A 17,530-nucleotide genomic window follows, 5' to 3' on the forward strand; every position below is an offset into this window, starting at 1 on the left:
AGTCAGTCAATCAGTCAGCTCCTCAAGTCACTGTCAAGCAGCTGGTCAGCTGGTTTCTGCTTCAGAAATCCAACAGGCAGCCAGATATTTCAGAAGGCGGGTTGCCAACCAGTCAGTCAGGGATCCAGTGGGGATAGACCTCCAGCCAGCTAGTTCGTCTGTTAATCCACTCATCAGCAGCAGACCACCAGGAGATACCCACCCGGCCACCATCAGTCAACTGACTCATCAGATATGGGCCGATGAAAACAAAGGACGACCCGGTCAAAAAAATAAAAACTATCGTCTCTTCCTCATCAGCTTATTTGGACCCTGCACCTTTATTTTGTGCATTGGTCTCCGTCCTTCTTGTCCTTGCAGCATCACTTTCCGTTATTGCCTCCCATAATGACTTCAGTGCCACAGTCATTTATTAATTATTACAACGTAGCTGCTTCCCTTTTCTCCTTCGTCATCCTGTTCCCCTTACTTTCCTTTAAGTGCAGTCATTCGTTCAAAACAAAGCGCCCTGAAGCCTCTCATTATCATTCCTGGGTATGACAGATGCGGGGAGACTCGGTGGCAGCCATATTGTTGCTATAATATTACAGCACACAATGGGAGCCGAGCTAAGAGAACCACGACACCAGGGGAGTGGACAGCCACAAGGCAGAAATGTGATGGAGAAATCAAGGTTTTGGCCTCAAGGGACCAACAGGCGTTGACATGTCTAGCAAACACCGAGTCGTTCTGAAGGAGTTGGACAATCTTTTTAAATACCCCGTCCCTCTTCATTTCTAAAGCATTTTTTTCTCATATCTAAAAAATAAAAAAAAGGACATGTCTGAAAACCCCTCCTTGTTACTCAGCAACACAAGAAATTGATAGCAGGAGGTTTGATCTGAACACGACACACACGGGTAATTATTTGTTTTAGTAGCAGACAGTGTGTGGATACATGTAGATTTATAAACCTTAGATATTTTGTATGTCTGAAAATAAAATGTGTGATAAGCCATATCTTTGATCACATAATGACATTTTACCTGCCGATGAACTCGCCTACCGACGTTTCAATCAAACAAATTCCTTTTTATTCCATTTGCAAGTGTTTAATTTGCCAAATTTTTACACCATTAGGCCAAAATGGTCCATCATCCTAAATATTTGAATTAGCTTCTGCTGAAATACTGAAAGGATTTTTGTGAATACAAAACGCAAAGTACAGACCCCATGAAGCTGCTGAGTCAATAAGTGAAATATGGCATTAGCTAACCCTCATTCAAAGTAAGAATTTGCAGAGTATGTGTCCTCTTATGTGTATCTAAAATAGAAAAGTACGATGTGTTTAGGATTTATAAAATTATAATTAAGACCAGACACTTTGTGTGGATTTTTTTTTATTTTTACTGAAGTAACTTCATTCCTTTCAAGATTTGAAGATGCTGATATGTTCCAATGTGGAGGAAGAGACAAAGTTCCTTCTTACAGTATATTTGTATCTTTAAATGCTTAAAACACTTCAAGCATTCAGTATTCTGAGGTAAGTAAATCTGCATCAGGCAGCATGAGATGAAATATTATTTATGCCTGACTCACTAATCATTGAGAACAACTGAACTAAACAAGTACTTCCTAACACAAACACAAATTTGATGAATTTAGGAATCTAGGTTGCAAAAGGTTCCCTGGTCTGATGAGTGATGATTCCTGCTGCAATATTCAGAATTAGCAATACAATCACCTTTATTGACCGTTTTCTACCCATCTATCTGAGATAGCTAGCGAGCTATCTTTGGAAACAGGCGTCCTCAAACATTGGTTTTTGTTTCACCCTTCTGCAGCAAGTGGTGGAAAGGGGTGGGAGGTGACAGAGTGCTCATTTCATCCTACAAGCAAAATACTCCCAGAGAGACGAAAAGGTAAAGGAGAACAAAAATGTGAAGAAAAGCAGACAAATCCCCCAGAGGAGCTGAGAGAAATTTCTCGTTTCTCACTAATCAAGAACAATGTCTTTCCACCTGAACCCTGGTCAATTACGTCAAGCCACCAGCTGCAGCTGGAGACACAGCATACAGATGCTGCAGTCACATCTGTCTCCTGTCCTCCTGTGTTATTTCTGTCACGTTTTCTCTCTCGTGAGCCCAACAAAGATGGCGGCTCGTAACAGAAACAACAAACGGGGTTTAGAGTAAAAAGAGCAGAGAAGTAGAACGAGATCAACTGTAATAATACTAATAATAAAAAAACTAAATGAATGGTCTTGACCAGTGTTGTATAGTAACTAAGTAAAAATACTTCACTTTACTCAAGTATATTTTGGAGTACTTCATACTTTCCTCGAGTATGAAAATTTTTGATAACTTTCACTTTTACTTCACTATATTTCCGAACTTAATTGCATACTTTTACTCCGATACATTTTCAATGTGTGGTTTAGTTACTCGTTACAAAAAAGTGAGCGAGAGAAACGCAAGTGTTTTGACCCAACCTACTGATTGACTGAAACAAAGTCGGTAGCTGACTTTGATGCCTGGGCTTGTTCATCACCACCAATAGGATGCACCTGTTTCTATGTGCTAATGCTAATATCTCCCGATTTACAGATTAATAAATGGAGATCGCCTCCAAACCCAGACTTGGTGCTTTGTGGTTTGTCCGATCACCACACACACAACGCAGAAGTACACCGGTCACACTGACTCCTGTTTGTTTGTCCTCCAGGTTGTATCATTACTGTTACAGTAGTCCTGACACCCGGGACTTACAACAGAAGCAATAGTCAATGTTATGGTCAGTGATTTAAAAAAAAAAAAAAACAAGTTTAACCTTTTGTATGGTTAAATCTGATAATGGTATTCCCTGACTGCAGATGAACTGCTTCACATCCAGTATCTGAATGTGAATCTGTGTTAGTGAGTGCTGTCACTAACACAGATTGTCGGTGTTTTATTCTAAATATCAATTCTCCCATTCTACTTTTTCAATTTCATAAGAGCTCTACGTAAGATAATTACTAATCTAATCTATTACTAAAGAGGTGGACATATTATTATTTGGAACTTTTAAAAAGTCTTTGGAAAATAAACATCTAATAAAGAGGCAATGATTTTAAAAGATGAATTTATTTTGAAACATGACCCATAATTATAAAACATTTTTCAACGTGGAATAACGTACTTTCATGTTTACACGTCGCTTTCATTCAAAGATAGCTTATCAAAAGGTTGGGCATACATGAGAATACAAATAACAGTACGTTTAACACATATTTCTTCAGTATGTAGAATTATTCAAAGTGCAAGGTGGAAAAAGTATCGCATGCAATTCATGTAATAAGATATAGTAGATTTTCTTTTTAACACATGCAGATTGCTGGATATTACCAGGTTGGCAGAACAGACCAACCTGGTATTCAGTAAGTTTCTACTGAATGTCTAATAAGAGTTAGTGTTACGCAGGGTTAAATGTCTAACTAAGGTACTAAAGAGTTAAAATTAACACTAATCCCTTTCCTGTTTCGCAGGGTGTAAGAACTAACCAGTTAGAGGCTGGCTAGATTATCATTTCTGCCTTTACCTCTTTCTACATCTATCTTTGTAGATGCAGGTTCTAGCACAGTCTGAAGAAGAGGGTTCGTTGACAAGTCCAGCCACATGAGACGAAAAAGAAAAGTATTAGTGCCATGGCCTCTTTTCTTAAAGACGTAGTCTTCAAAAAAAGAGGCCCCTCGAGTGGCAAACTCAAACCACGTCTTTTTTTAAAGACTAAGTCTCTAAAAAAAAGGGCCGAGGCACTAATACTTTTCTTTTTCGTCTCATGTGGCTGGACTTGTCAACGAACCCTGGTCCTCAGTCTGTGATAGCACCTGCATCTAAAAAGATGGAGGGACAGATGCAGAGGGAGGTAAAGGCAGAGATGATAATCTCGCCTTCCTCTAGCTGGTTCGTTCTCACAAACAGCCCGCAAGAGAGAAAAAAGATTAGTGACCAAATGGTGGCAGAGGGCCGACATTCAAAGACTCTGGTTCATACGTCATGACGTCATTCTGTGACGTATGATTAGGGCTTTGAATATGCAACAGGATCACGTGACAAGATGAGCCAATCAGGTGGAGGTGACATCACAGTACTATTTACTTACGGCATTTGCATGCGGGCCCTTTTACTTTTTCATCCATCCTGACGACTGAAGTGAAGTTCATTTTGACATACAGGAAATGTTCATTTGCATGAAAGGTGACCAGATTTCCAAGACTAAATCTTTGGACATTTCTCACTCAGCAATAGAGAAAGAGCAAATGTATCAAGATAAAATGAAGAAACTGGGACAATTATGGTTTACATATTTATTAATACTTAAACATTAAAAATCAAATATACTGCTCAAAAAAATAAATAAAGGGAACACTCGACACTCAAATAACAGTTGAGTGTTCCCTTTATTTTTTTAAGCAGTGTATAACAGCAGGAATGCTGTTATACACTGCAAAAGGTTCAAACTTATTAGAGGTTTGGTGTCTGTGACCTTAGAGCTGATGGACCTTTTGTCTCTTCTGTCCAAAGGTCTCTGATAAATTCCAGTCTCACTTTTTAATTGTTTGCTTTCCTCCTTGGTCATCTCACATGAAGCCCACCTTGACCTTGGACTTTTACTTTCTGGACTTGGTTGTTCTGGACTCTTTCTTAGTAACCATTCATATCACAATTCTCTTGAGTTTGTCATTAATGTTCTTCCTGCGGCTATTCGTTGTGGGGAGACTTTGGCGCATTTATTTCGTCCACCTTACAGGCAGTAAACACACCGTCAGCATTCAATCGTTTTCCTTTCACAAAATAATCAAACATCACCAGCTCATTATATTAATGTAATGTATATCTTACACCGGGCTAACAGAGCCGCTGCTTACCTTACAGGCGGTAAACACACCGTAAGGAATACGGCAGCTCGCGCACAAAAATCTCCGGCACTACGGTGTCCCCGACAGGACAACATGTCAGAATTGCGGTAGTGCCAGCATTTAGAGAAAACAACAGCACCCTCTGTTGGAACACTTAAGCACTGCTTTACACTTGGAAAATACGACCCGACGATGACCATTTGTTAATTGCAAAACATCTTCCTTTGCGATGATTTATCACCCTGTTGCGATTTCTCTCTCTGGCTAATTCTGTAGCTGTTCGTCGTCTTGATGTGTTTGTTTATTGATCCAAATCTTTATGACGGCAAAGATTAGCCCCGTTCAGACAAAACACGTTGTACCGAATCAGGTCAGCAGGTGAAAACTCGAGCTCTCTTCTTCCAGCTTGTTGTCTTTTCTGGCAGCGCGCGCTGCTTTTCTTGATGTTTATTGGCTGTTGGCTGCGATGCTCGTCTTCTCTGTAACGTTAACAGGAGCGAGCAGCTACCGTAAGTGCTATGGTTGCGCGCAACACGCTTTTTACCACTCCCTGCCGAGCAGGTGGAAAAGGGGCAATGAAGTTTCCGGCCACCGTAATAAAGGGAACTTTTTTTTTTCTTCCCCTCATTCATAAAATGCTAAAATCGGGGACTTTTCCGGAAAATCAGGGACGTCTGGTCACCCATAAAGGGCCTACATTAAAATACTGTGACGTCACAGATTGTATGTAAATAGAACTGTGACGTCACGGACTGACGTCAATGACCGGCTGAACCAGAGTCTTTGAATGTAGGCCTTTTGCGACCTTTACTGATCCTTTTTCTGTCTTGCAGGCTCACTGTAAGAACGAACCTCTTGGAGGAAGGCCAGATTATCATTTCTGCCTTTACCCTCTCTCTACATCTACTTTTGTAGATGTAGGCTTTAGCATAGACTGAAGAAGAGGGTTCGTTGACAATGCAGCCACAAAGAGATGGAAAAGGGAAGTATTAGTGACATGGCCTCTTTTTTAAAGACTTTTGTCTTTTTTAAAAAAGGCCCCTCGAGTGGCAAGGTCAAGCCTTGTCGCTTTTTTTTAAAGACTACGTCTTTAAAAAAAAGCACTAATACTTTTCTTTTTCGTCTCATGTGGCTGGACTTGTCAATGAACCCTCGTCTTCAGTCTATGATGAAACCTACATCTAAAAAGATGGAGGGATAGATGTAGAGGGGTAAAGGCAGAAATGATAATCTAACCTTGCAGACTGTTCTTACAGTCTGCAAGACAGAAAAGGGATTGGTGACCAAATTACAAACAGCCTCCATTCAAAGACTTTGGTTCAGACGGTCATGACGTCAATCTGTGGCGTCAGATTCGGGGTTTGAATTTGACAAGTTTACCAAAATATAAAAAATGTCATTCAAACTGCATTTGCCTTGTTTTACTTTTTACTTACACTTTTCATTACATTACTTGAGTACATCCATTTTTACAGTAATTTCCATACTTAAGTACAAGACATTTCAGATACTTTAAGACTTTAACTCAAGTAACATTTCATTCAGTGACTTGGACTTTTACCAAAGTCATATTTTGGAGAGTTACCTATACTTTTACTTGATTCTGAGATTTCAGTACTTTATACAACACTGGTCTTGACAGGGTGGATGTACAGAGATGTAAGCAGGAGAGCTGAGGAAATAAAAATTAGGCAGGCAGCAGCAGGCGCCCGTCCCACTGCACTTTAGATGAACCTTCTTAGTGGAGTAAAGCAGAGGGGAAACTCGCCCATTTCTTCTCCTTATCTCAGCTCTTAGACTCTTTCTTACCATGATTTCTCTCACTCTGTTCCCTCCCTTCAATTTTGTCCTCTTACAACCCATCAGCGCTCATTGATTGGGATAACATCCATTTAGACAAACTCCTGCTTTGGAGGAGCAATCGCTTCAAAACAGAATGCATATTCACAACATGTGATGGGCGGTGTAGTTTTGAAGCACAAGAGAGTTCGTAGTGTGCCTGAGTAATTTTCCAGCAACCTAAAACAGATGAACTAAGCAGGCCACTGAATTAACTTGACGCATGTGCTACAGACATGAGTTCGAACCTGAAGCGGCTGCAGCCTATCCATCTGAAACAGAAGCTCCTGAAGCCGTCCCACTGCAAGCGGTGACCCACAACATTCCAGTCTTCTCGTCCCAGCACTGCACTGACATCAGTCTTCTCTAAACATGGGAGAAGGTTGCTACTGAACCATCGCTCAACAGACAGGCCGCGGCATAAAACTCTTATGAAATAGACCAATTCGGTTAGATCTATACCGTAGTCAACGTTACGGTGTAGCTATTGGTGTGACGTTGATTTTTAATGCATGAAAGAGGTTAACTGACTCTGGTGCTTAACCCAGTTCTGAAGTGGTTATGTGAAACAACCAGTTTGCTTATTTGTCTCCTGAAAGCCAAGTCAAAGCCACGTGATCATCAACGTCTCATTTCTTAATTTTGCTTCATCCTCTTCAATGCTGTTGTGAAGGATTGCACAGTTCCAGCTTCGGCTATCCGCACTTCAGCATTTTCTGTGGAATGAGACGGCAAATTTTTGGAGGAAAATCCAATTACTCAAAAGTATCTACAATATTCAAAAGAAAACGCAGTTTGGGAAGCTGAAATACTGGCGTAATGTGTCTTGACTACTATAGGCTGGTGTTTACAAAGCAGCCAATCCGGAAGCACCATTTATTTCCCACTGGCTGTACCAAAAAGAGCGGAAATAAGGGAGACAGTAGATCTGCAGTAGTGCCAAGATGTGCATAATAATTGGATTGTGGTGTTCGAACCATTAAAATGTGCAGTTGTACAAATTTTAGAGGGGATCTCTAAAATTTCTAAAATTGTTACGGTGTTGTCCCGTACAACACCGTAACAATACTGGTATGTCGCAGCCAGTGGAGTGGGCAGAATGTGGGCTATGAAGATGCATGTGAGGAAGTTGGCCTACAAACCTGACCAAGTTGCAGCAACTGTCTGAAGGAACCATCCAAACTATCCTTTTTTTGTTCGTCTGACATTTATAACAAGGAGGAATAACTTTGTTCTTTCTCATATAGAACAGAAAAAAGTTAGTCTATCTTGGGTTGCACAGTGAGAAAGAAGGTTAGGTGTGCTTCTATAAAGTACAGCAAACCTTAAGAAGACTAGAACATTTATATGTTACAACCCCACAACTTACAGAGTCTGTTTACCCCAACTGCAAATGTTTTATAACACATAAACCATGTGAACCTAATTTTAGTCTACATCCTCTCTCCTCTCCTAGCTGGTCATCTTTCGTCCAGCCCTGCTTTCTTCTGCCAAACAATATGTAGAACAGGAAGCTGTATGTGGGTCAGACCACTTATGTGTATTATACACAGGGAGTTGAAGGTGGACACCTATGCGTCTAGAAGAAATAAGTCATGGGATTTTGTGGATCCTTGACATTTGAACACTCCTTTCTTTACGTCCAAAGAAATGTGGAACAGAAGTGCTTAGTGTTTCCCCAGAACTGCCGATTCAATCCGTCCCAGTGCCACCAACTTCCTCCATCCAGCTGTCGTTCTTGGCGGGCGTCCAGAATGGAACTGTACATTTATTTTAGATAACAGCTGGAGCGAGAGGGAAAAAAAGACTAATCCAAACATTCGACTGGAATAGAGTTAAAAAGGTCCTGCCATGTCCTGATTCCCCAACACTTGCATTTCTCCTCGGCGATGCGGCTCACATGAATCCATAAACATCGCTGATCTATCCCCCTGCTTGCCGCTCTTTGATCTCAATGGTTAGAAATGCAGATTTGCTGCTGACGGCCACAGCGAGGCTCTCGCTCAAAATGTCATGGCGGGATTTTGAAACAGCTTCCCAATAAGTGGATTTCTCTGCACGGCTTCAACAAATCTGCTGAGTAACTTTTAAGATTGGTCAAAGAAGCGGATTTTGTCCGACAGGAATGGGATGGAGACCACGAACTAGAACAGACCGTTCTATTTGGACAGAATGACTGAGATAACGTCATTCTTTATTTCTTTATCTATATTTCCATTTTGTTAGGTCTTCGAATAAATATTTATATTTATATATAAAAAGCTCCAGAAGAAGCAAATATTCATGCTTTGATGATCAAAATTCTGCAGAGGAACACAAAACTAATATTTTTGCAATCTAAAGGGAAAAACATTCTATTGTACTCATCTATAATGAATTATTCTAATTTTTAAGGGCTCCACCTGGTCAAAAACTCAAAGTAAAAGCCAAGTTTTAACTTCATTGAGAACATCTGTATATTTTCGTTTATTAAAATAAATCGTTCAAGTGTAATTTTACAGCTTTCAGTTGGACAACATGCGCTTCCCCAAATATTTTAACCATTCAAATCTGCATAAATTATTTCACTTCCACCACCAATATACACCAGCATGGTTTGTATGCCAACTTGTTGGAATTTACAATCCCATCTGACGGTAATAAAAGATGAAGTGATCTCACTGACCTCTGTGACGTCCATGACCTTAATGGCCGCCAGCTGTCCCGTCTTGACATGTCGACCCTGGAAAACAAACAGAAAGAGATGAGAAAACCACAAACCAGTGATTCTGGGTAATTACTCAATATATGTGCCTATTTTTTGTGTGAATAGTTCTGCTATAAGGCAACCCTTTGCACACATAGACAATGATGACACTCTGACTTCCTCCATTTTGTTTACAAAAGCACAAAATGACCAATTTCCTCTGTGGACCAGCTTTGCAAAGTGATGCTAGGAATCAAAAAAGCCTTCGAAATGACAGTTTTATAGGCTGCGAAAGCATTCGGGGTGATTCATTTGGTCATAAAACCAAAAACCGCATTGGAAGCATGTTATTTTCTGCCACAATGGCATAGAGAATCACAGACGAACATCCAAACATTCGGCATTCTTTAACAGACTTAACTCAGTGTGCATTCAGGCAAGGAGGGAAAAAAAAGAAACACAACCCTCCACCAACAGAGCACAAACATACTCTTGTTATACCCAGTACAGCTGGACAGAAAGAGCCTCCAGTAATTAGTGAGTTAAAAAGCCTTTAAAAGACAGAAAAGCAATAACCAAATAACACCGCAGCTGGACTGTTGGACCTTGTCATGTCATACACGTCTGCACTGCCACATGATCCCACTTTCTTTTGTGAGAAAACGGGAGCTTTGACACCCAAAACCTTCGGCCCTCTGGGGGCTAAAACGAATGGGTGAAGTCCGCAAACTCAACGATGAGAGATTAACCCATTTGGGCTTGGCCACTGGAGACATGTGGGAATGTGTGTACGATACGTGTGAGGGCGGGGTTAGCAAATAAAGGTCAGGGCTGGTTGAGAGTGACAGGAGGACAAATGTGAGCTGGTGTTAACCTGTAAGTGCTACAGCACCAGAGACACGTTGGGTAAAGAGAAGGCAACCTAACAAACGGACAGAAAGAAAGAGTCCCCTGTTCACCGAGTCGTCTTGAAATAGAAACATCAAACTTTCATTCAACCAACATTATGAATGATGTCTAAAAGTGGACAAAACTAAATACTTTTTCTAACTAAAGCTAAAGCAAGTGGTGTTGGAGAAAAGCATACAACAGGACAGTGATTTGTTGAACCCCCAACTATAAAGAAAATTTGAAGATGAACACAACAGAGTCAAAACTAACAGGGAACCTCTTAACAAAAACCACTCTCCAAGAAGGCAACTTGTCTGTAACATAGCCTTTGAGGTTGCAGAAGATCATTTTAATTGTGACTATAATAAAATGACTAACTACTGAATGTGTTTAATGAATTTATCTGAGTTGTGTCCCTCAGACACCAACATCAGAGTGTTGAAGAACGATCAAATCTGATTTTGGCTCTATCCATACATTCCAGTCCTCGATTAACTCTTGCGTTTATTTCTTGCTTGTCTCATCTCTTCCCAAATGACGGCACATAGACACTCTTCAAGTCAAATCTCAACCATGACAGACCAGCTGAATAGATCAGACTTTGTTCCCAGTCTCACAAACTGTTCAATTTAAGCGCCGCATGAGGAACATCGCATGTGACCCCCGACGACCTGAACATACATTCACTCGCTGACAAATGAGCTCAGGTGGACACACACCACACATCAACACACACTCAAGACAGCAGCTGGTATCATGCAGATTACATCATGACAGACACTGATGAAGAAACGTGATTTTTTCCTTCCTGGGGTTGAGTTACACTGAGTCTCTGAAGTGAAAAAGAACCCCACATTTATAACTGTGTTCACACACACACTGTGTGTGGGGGGGAAAATATGATGTGTCACTGAACTAATCACCCAAAAGATGTTGTTTCAACTGTGAACATGTTTCTGTAGCTGAGCCGATTCTTTGTGTTTGAGAAAGGTGACCTCAGTATGGAGCCCCCCTCCACACTCGCCACCATCCCCTTCTGTAGTCCCGACGCACAAAACAGACCCACAACGGCTAGAAGATGACATCACCCTCTCTGGTTCCTTTGTTCGACACCGAGACGCAGACCCAGGCACACACCTGGCCGGCCCAGAGAGAGAAATCCCATCTGTCTGCCATTAAAACGGCTCTCAATCTGCTGATGACAGATATAGACCTAATCAGATTTCTACAGAAAGTTGGTGTCAGTGTGACGCTAAAACAGAAATTGGCTCTCAGTTGTGTTACATCTGCGAAGGCGCTTACACGCAGATTTGTTTCTAGGCCGGCTTTAGTCACGAATAGATATAGATGTTTCCTCAAAGGACGATTATTCTGGAACGACATTGTCAGTCACAAACGAAAAGTGAAATAAAGAAATGAGGTAAGTGTTTTGATGGGGAGAGCTGGAGGAAAGGAAACGTGCTTCATCCGGAACCAATCAGGAAACAAAAATTGCTAAATTAAAAAACAAAAAAAAAGACAGAGAGAGCGAGTTGGACCAGACGCAACTGGAGCCGGTTGTGGCTTCCTGATTAACAAAAATTAGTAGCAGACCTCATGAAGCAGACTATGACCATTTGTTTTGTTGCACTTAGCAAATGGAGAAGTGGAGAACAAGAAACGATTGCCAAATAAATGTAAGTACCTTCACATGACGCTATCTTGTTAAAATGTTTATAGCCATCTGAGGCCAAAGGCTCAATTCCTTACTATACTATTGTACTATAATACTATTGTACACTCATTTCCTGTCTGTGTCAAGCAGGAGGTTCAGATCATCTCTCCCGATGACTGCAAAAGGCAAAGATTACATTCCCTACTCCAACATCTCTGTGCTTGGCTTTCTAACCGTATGGCGAGACAAGAGATTTAAAGAGGAGCAGTAAAAGCAAACGGGTGGGTGGACAGTCAGGACCAAGAAGGTCCAAAATAAAATGCACATCATTGGAAACAAATGACCCCAAATGACGTGAAAAAATGACTGTGAAAGGAGGAATAAAAGAAACTAAACACAGTTTTTGCCAACTCTTTCATTTGACTTTGTTTGAGCTTTCGTAAGACAGCATGTTAAAGATAAAGCACTCATTGAAGCTTCCCGTTAACACCTCCCAGCTGACTCCACACTCCATGCCAGTATGATATAATCCGCTGGTCATCTGCTCTCCCATGACTACTACCTTTATCGGCGCTCGGCGTGGTTCCACAGTTCTCAGACGTCTGGATCACAATTTTATCTTTCATGGAAAAAAAAAAAAAAACCCGCAAGGACTCGGGGAAGTGAGAGGAAATCCCTGTTTGGTTCCATTTACTGAGATTTTAAAATAAATGGTGTGTCTTGTATTATTTTTGGAAATAAAAAGAGAAGAGTATGTAAGCGTCTTTTTACAAAGACGAAGTGATGGAGACGGTAACAGGTTGGCTCTCCTCAGGTGTAATAAGTGAGAACGCAGAAAGTGAGAACCTTTCGATGGATCAGATTGGCTCGCGACGGTGAGTTCATGACCAGCAGCCTGTCAGTTGATGATTTCTCTTTTTGCATCCGTTCTAGATCGACTCACATCTACCGTATTGCAGACAGTTGATTTAAATATTGCTGATGTTCAACATTAATCTGCAGGCAAAGTTTAAGAAGATGACCAAACCTGCAGCTCTCCAATGATGGCTCAAGCTGAAGAGCTTGTGTCTGTATTTTGCTTCAAGTCTGTTTTTCTACACCAGAACGGCAATAAATTATGGGTCTACAACGTTCATTTCCTTTTGCCAACTCTTCGTACTTCCTCCACCAGCTCTCATGGAAAACCATTAAAACCATTAACTATTCATACTGAGTGCAAAGCAGCTGTTTACCATTTCATGATGCCTTGTAGTAGAAATTCACCCATGATGTGCAATATGACGTAAAATGAAAAATGTGTTTATATTTCTAGTATTTACATAAGTATTCTATCAGCATTATTTTGTTCTTAATATTATTATTATTGTATATTAGTAGGAGAAAATTCTATATTAAACACTTTTTATTGAGATTAGAACTCTTAAATGCTACAGACAAGAGTTTTTTTCCTCTTCCAGAGTAATTTAAGAATAGATTATTGCCAATACCAAATCCTAATCTGACACTACATTGATAAAAAAAAACAACAAACCTCATATAAGCGCACGCGGGGTCCAAATGACCCCGACTCTTAAGACTTCGGGAGGACTAACACATGATCCAAAGTATGAGGCATCATGGAGTTATTTTTCTAAACGACGAGGCGTTTTATTAAAATGTGATCAAATGTCCAGATTTTCTTGAACGCAAGCTCAATATTTTTTTTTATTTTATTTAAGACGTCTTTGAGAAATCTTTTAACATTAATTTCTCGTGAAGTACAACATGATGTGGCCTCTATGATCAGATGGTGTCTCTTTATCTTCAAAAAAATCAAAGCCCAAAAAATCTTTCAGATTAAATTTTTGCTTACAGAAACTTTTTGATGCTAAAAACCCCAAAAAACAAACAACTTAAAATCTATTTCCATGCCTTTTTAGACTGAGAGGAACAACCACAAGGACTTGGAGGAGAGAGAAAATTTACTTGTGAAGAGGAGCTGGAGAAGAAAGGAGGGGCTAGTGGTAAAGTGTCACACGGTTTAATGCAGAAAAACAAAAAAGAAGCTGGGATGACAACGAGTGTGTGCGAGTGTGAATGAAGACCTTGAATCATTTCGAGCTAAAATGTACACACTTCAAAATAACTTGTCTGATTAGATGAAACTGGAGCATACATCTGACTTTGCTGAGGCTCAACTCGTCCTGGTTGCGGGTTTTGAGGACAACGACCTCTTTATTTCATCTCTGAGGTTTCTGGGAGCCTGGACGAGGAGGCCAGGTGCAAGCTTTGTGACGGACACACTTTTACAAAAGCATGCAGAAAAAAATCACACACACGCACACTTTTAATTTGTGCAGCTCAGCAAATGTGAAAGCCAACAACAAGTTCTTATTGATCGAACCGCCGGTGCGTGTGGTGAGCTAGATGCTCGTCATCATTTTTAGATATTTCCAATAAGCGAGAAGTCAGAATAGTTCCTTTTTTTCATGAATGGTTCCACACAGCAGCTGCCAAAAGATTTCCAACCTTTCATCTACAATGCTGTAATGATGATCATTTTTAGCAGAGTAGAGTGAAACTGCTTGGGTCAAGGTAAAGTCAAGGCTCCTAATTTTCCTCTAGAGCTGCAGTTTTCACCACTTTTCCTCAACTGGAAATGTAAAAACACAAACTTCCAACACAGGATTTCAATCAAGATTCACAGCATATTTCATTGGATAGCTTTTAGGGAAAGTGAGAGAGAACGGCATAAATAGAGTGAAATACTTTTATGGTGAAACGTAAATATAAGATGCATCAAAGAATTTCATTTACATTTAAGGCCAGTGTATTATGCTCTTACTGGAACTGATCATCCAGTGTTTGGATAAAGTTTATCTTAGCATATTTTTTCCTTAATCAGATTTCTTTCAGTCACTTAGACTCACAATGACAGAAGAGTCAGACAGGCTGGTTCCTTATAAGTTGTTTTACAGCAGACTTTTCGCGGTTCAGTTTTTGAATTTACACCTAGTCGTATATTTTTGATTTTGATTTTTTGTGGAACATAACTCAAAAATATTTGTAAAATCTTTGCATATTCTGGAACGTTTTCATAGAGCATCTCTAATGTATGTATGTATGTGTGTCTGTATGTGCGTACGTACGTACAGGCAGGCAGGCAGACAGACAGACAGATATTAAAAAATGCAACTTGGAAAGTTCAAATTCATAGACAACACGACTTGACACACTACTGGCCAATCCATGATCGGTCAGTCCTTGGCATTGACTGGTCATACCCTCAAGAGTGTAAATAAGAAAAATTGTGCATTGTATCCAGGTGATTTTCTCTGTGCATATTAAAGTGTGTTTGGCTTTTTAGTTACTAAAATCGGCAGCTCTGATCAATTTCAGAGGTTCTAAATCCTACCAATTTTGGAGGACCACTTTACTGAATCTTCTTATGGTTTAATGCTGGATAGAGAGATTGTTTGTCACGTTCAAGATCATTACTGATGAAAACCTTATTCAGTTACTTTTTAGTGTTCTAATTCGCTCGATGCATTTACTCATTCCCACCGGAAGGAGGACATAAAATTCAAGATATTTTTTCAGTTATTGTTACAGATGATGCGTTTGGACAGGATTTGACTCCTCAGGATTTTGACAGGATTTGACTGTCGACGATGACTTCCCCTCCGGTCTTCAGCCTCTAGAGAGGTTAAGTTTTCGCTGATCATTTAGTTCAGGTTCTGGCGCTGCTTTGCTCCGTCGCAGTGTTCAAACAGGCAACGCGGTTTAAGTAGGCCAAGAAAACAGTGTCTCTCTGGGGAACAGCCCAGAGGCTGGTCAGTTACAAATCTCTACTGAGGGCTGCGATGGAGATTAAAAAAACCCAAACTAGACTGCCTTTTTATTCCAAGAAAACCTTCAAGTGCCTGTTGTTGAGTTTACTTGCAAGTGTACTTTTTGGGAAAAACTTTGGGTTAAATACAGTACGAACTGAAACGCAAACACACAAAGTGACACAGCGGATAAATTCAGAGAGAAAGGAAGCAGTCGAGAGGCATGTCGCACTGGATACCGTCCATAATTAGATCTCATTGTAGTAAAAGGGGTTAAATTCTGGGCATGGGGATAAATTTCCATAACGTAATGAGCGATCACCCCATTTTTAGACACGCATGCAACACCGACGTGTCATTGAAATGGATACGGCTCGTAACCAAGCCAGCAAACCGCAGCCTGAGGGCTTTTCCAGAGCTGAACATGGAAAGCTGGGGGAAAAAAAACAAAAAACAACAGAAAAACAAATGCTGAGTTCGGCAATCCATTTAAAGTGAGTTCACACTGTGATTTACACTGAAACGCCAACACAATGACTTTGATCAAAAGAAGCATCGACTGTTTCCGATTACTGAAAAACTAAAAACACCAAAAGTAAACGAGCCACATTTCTTTTAAATTACTTTTAAGCCACATTAAAACGATAACGATTAATTGCACCTTCACTCGAGAGATTCATAAACATCTTTTTAAGACAGCAGCAAACCTCTTGTTAGTCACACAAGACTAAAGAAATTTCAGAAGATAAATAATTGGTCAAAGTTTAGTTGGATAGTAAAGTTAGTTTCGCTTTCAATTTCTACTAGACATACTTATTTTTTAATCTACCCTTTTCTAATCTGTATAAACTTCAGTTGCTATACAGCAGACAAAGACACCCTGCAGAGGATAGAGAGGGGAGAGGAAGGGTCCACCGAAATACCTCTAACCCCTCTGTGTCCTTGACCTTTTCCATGACCTTTCTGGACTGCTGCCAATGAGAAACACCAGATTGCCACTAAAGCTCATTTAGTCAAGATCACATATTTCACGTCATTGCATTTAATCTTTGTTTTTATATCTGATCAATGATCGGAAATCTGCTGTTGGACAGAACCAAGTGATTCCAAGCTTGACTGGCCCCGACTGGTGATCCAGTCAGAAAGCTAAAAAACATCCTTTCTGATCAGCGAACCAAGAACAACCACATCATGCTAAAATAACACTCTGCTGGTGTAGAAGTTGGTACAGAATAAAAAGAAGCTCTTTTTGGTGTTAGTCGGGCTCCCACATGCTGGAGAAACCTGCAGGTAATGGGAACAAAAATGTTCAGTTTTATCCAGAACATCAAGAGGAGGTGCTGCTGTACCGCTATTGTAAAGGGGGAAAATAAATAAATAAAAGCGTCCTCCCACTGTTCCATTCATCATGACATTCCTCCATCACCCATCTGAGCTCGGAGGATCGGCAGAGAAAACACATCGATACGGCACAGACAAAGGCAGAGAGAGAGGCGTGAAGGACGGGAGAGAGGCGGATTTGGAAAGAAAACATGGAAGACAGAAGAGATGAGTGGTTTAAAGCAGAATCCGTGTGACATTATTTTTTCAGGCTGCTTGCATGGATTGAGTAAAGCAAAAGCAGAAAAGAAAAAACAAACACAGAAACGTGGAGCGATTACAAAAAGGTTACTGTACTTAAAAGTGGAAATTCAACCAAATAAAAAAAGTTTAACTGTGTAATAGAGTGAAAAACCCCACATGTGTGCACGTTTCTGTACAAATACAACCTT

The 17,530-nt window shown here is 40.3% G+C and overlaps 1 protein-coding gene across 8 annotated transcripts in view; it reads right to left on the bottom strand.

Annotated features, from left to right (window-relative positions):
* LOC129361157 (mitogen-activated protein kinase kinase kinase kinase 4-like) overlaps positions 1-17,530 on the bottom strand; it is an 87,096-nt gene that overhangs the window by 38,177 nt on the left and 31,389 nt on the right. For all 8 annotated transcript variants that reach the window (XM_055031886.1, XM_055031884.1, XM_055031887.1 and 5 more), the window contains exon 3: positions 9,384-9,440. In XM_055031886.1, the coding sequence (XP_054887861.1) occupies positions 9,384-9,398 (15 nt within the window). In that variant the 5' untranslated portion in view covers positions 9,399-9,440. The remainder of the gene's footprint in view (positions 1-9,383; positions 9,441-17,530) is intronic.

The sequence above is a fragment of the Poeciliopsis prolifica genome, unplaced genomic scaffold, assembly GCF_027474105.1.
Source record: "Poeciliopsis prolifica strain line A6 unplaced genomic scaffold, Auburn_PproV2 SCAFFOLD007, whole genome shotgun sequence".
NCBI lineage: Eukaryota > Metazoa > Chordata > Actinopteri > Cyprinodontiformes > Poeciliidae > Poeciliopsis > Poeciliopsis prolifica.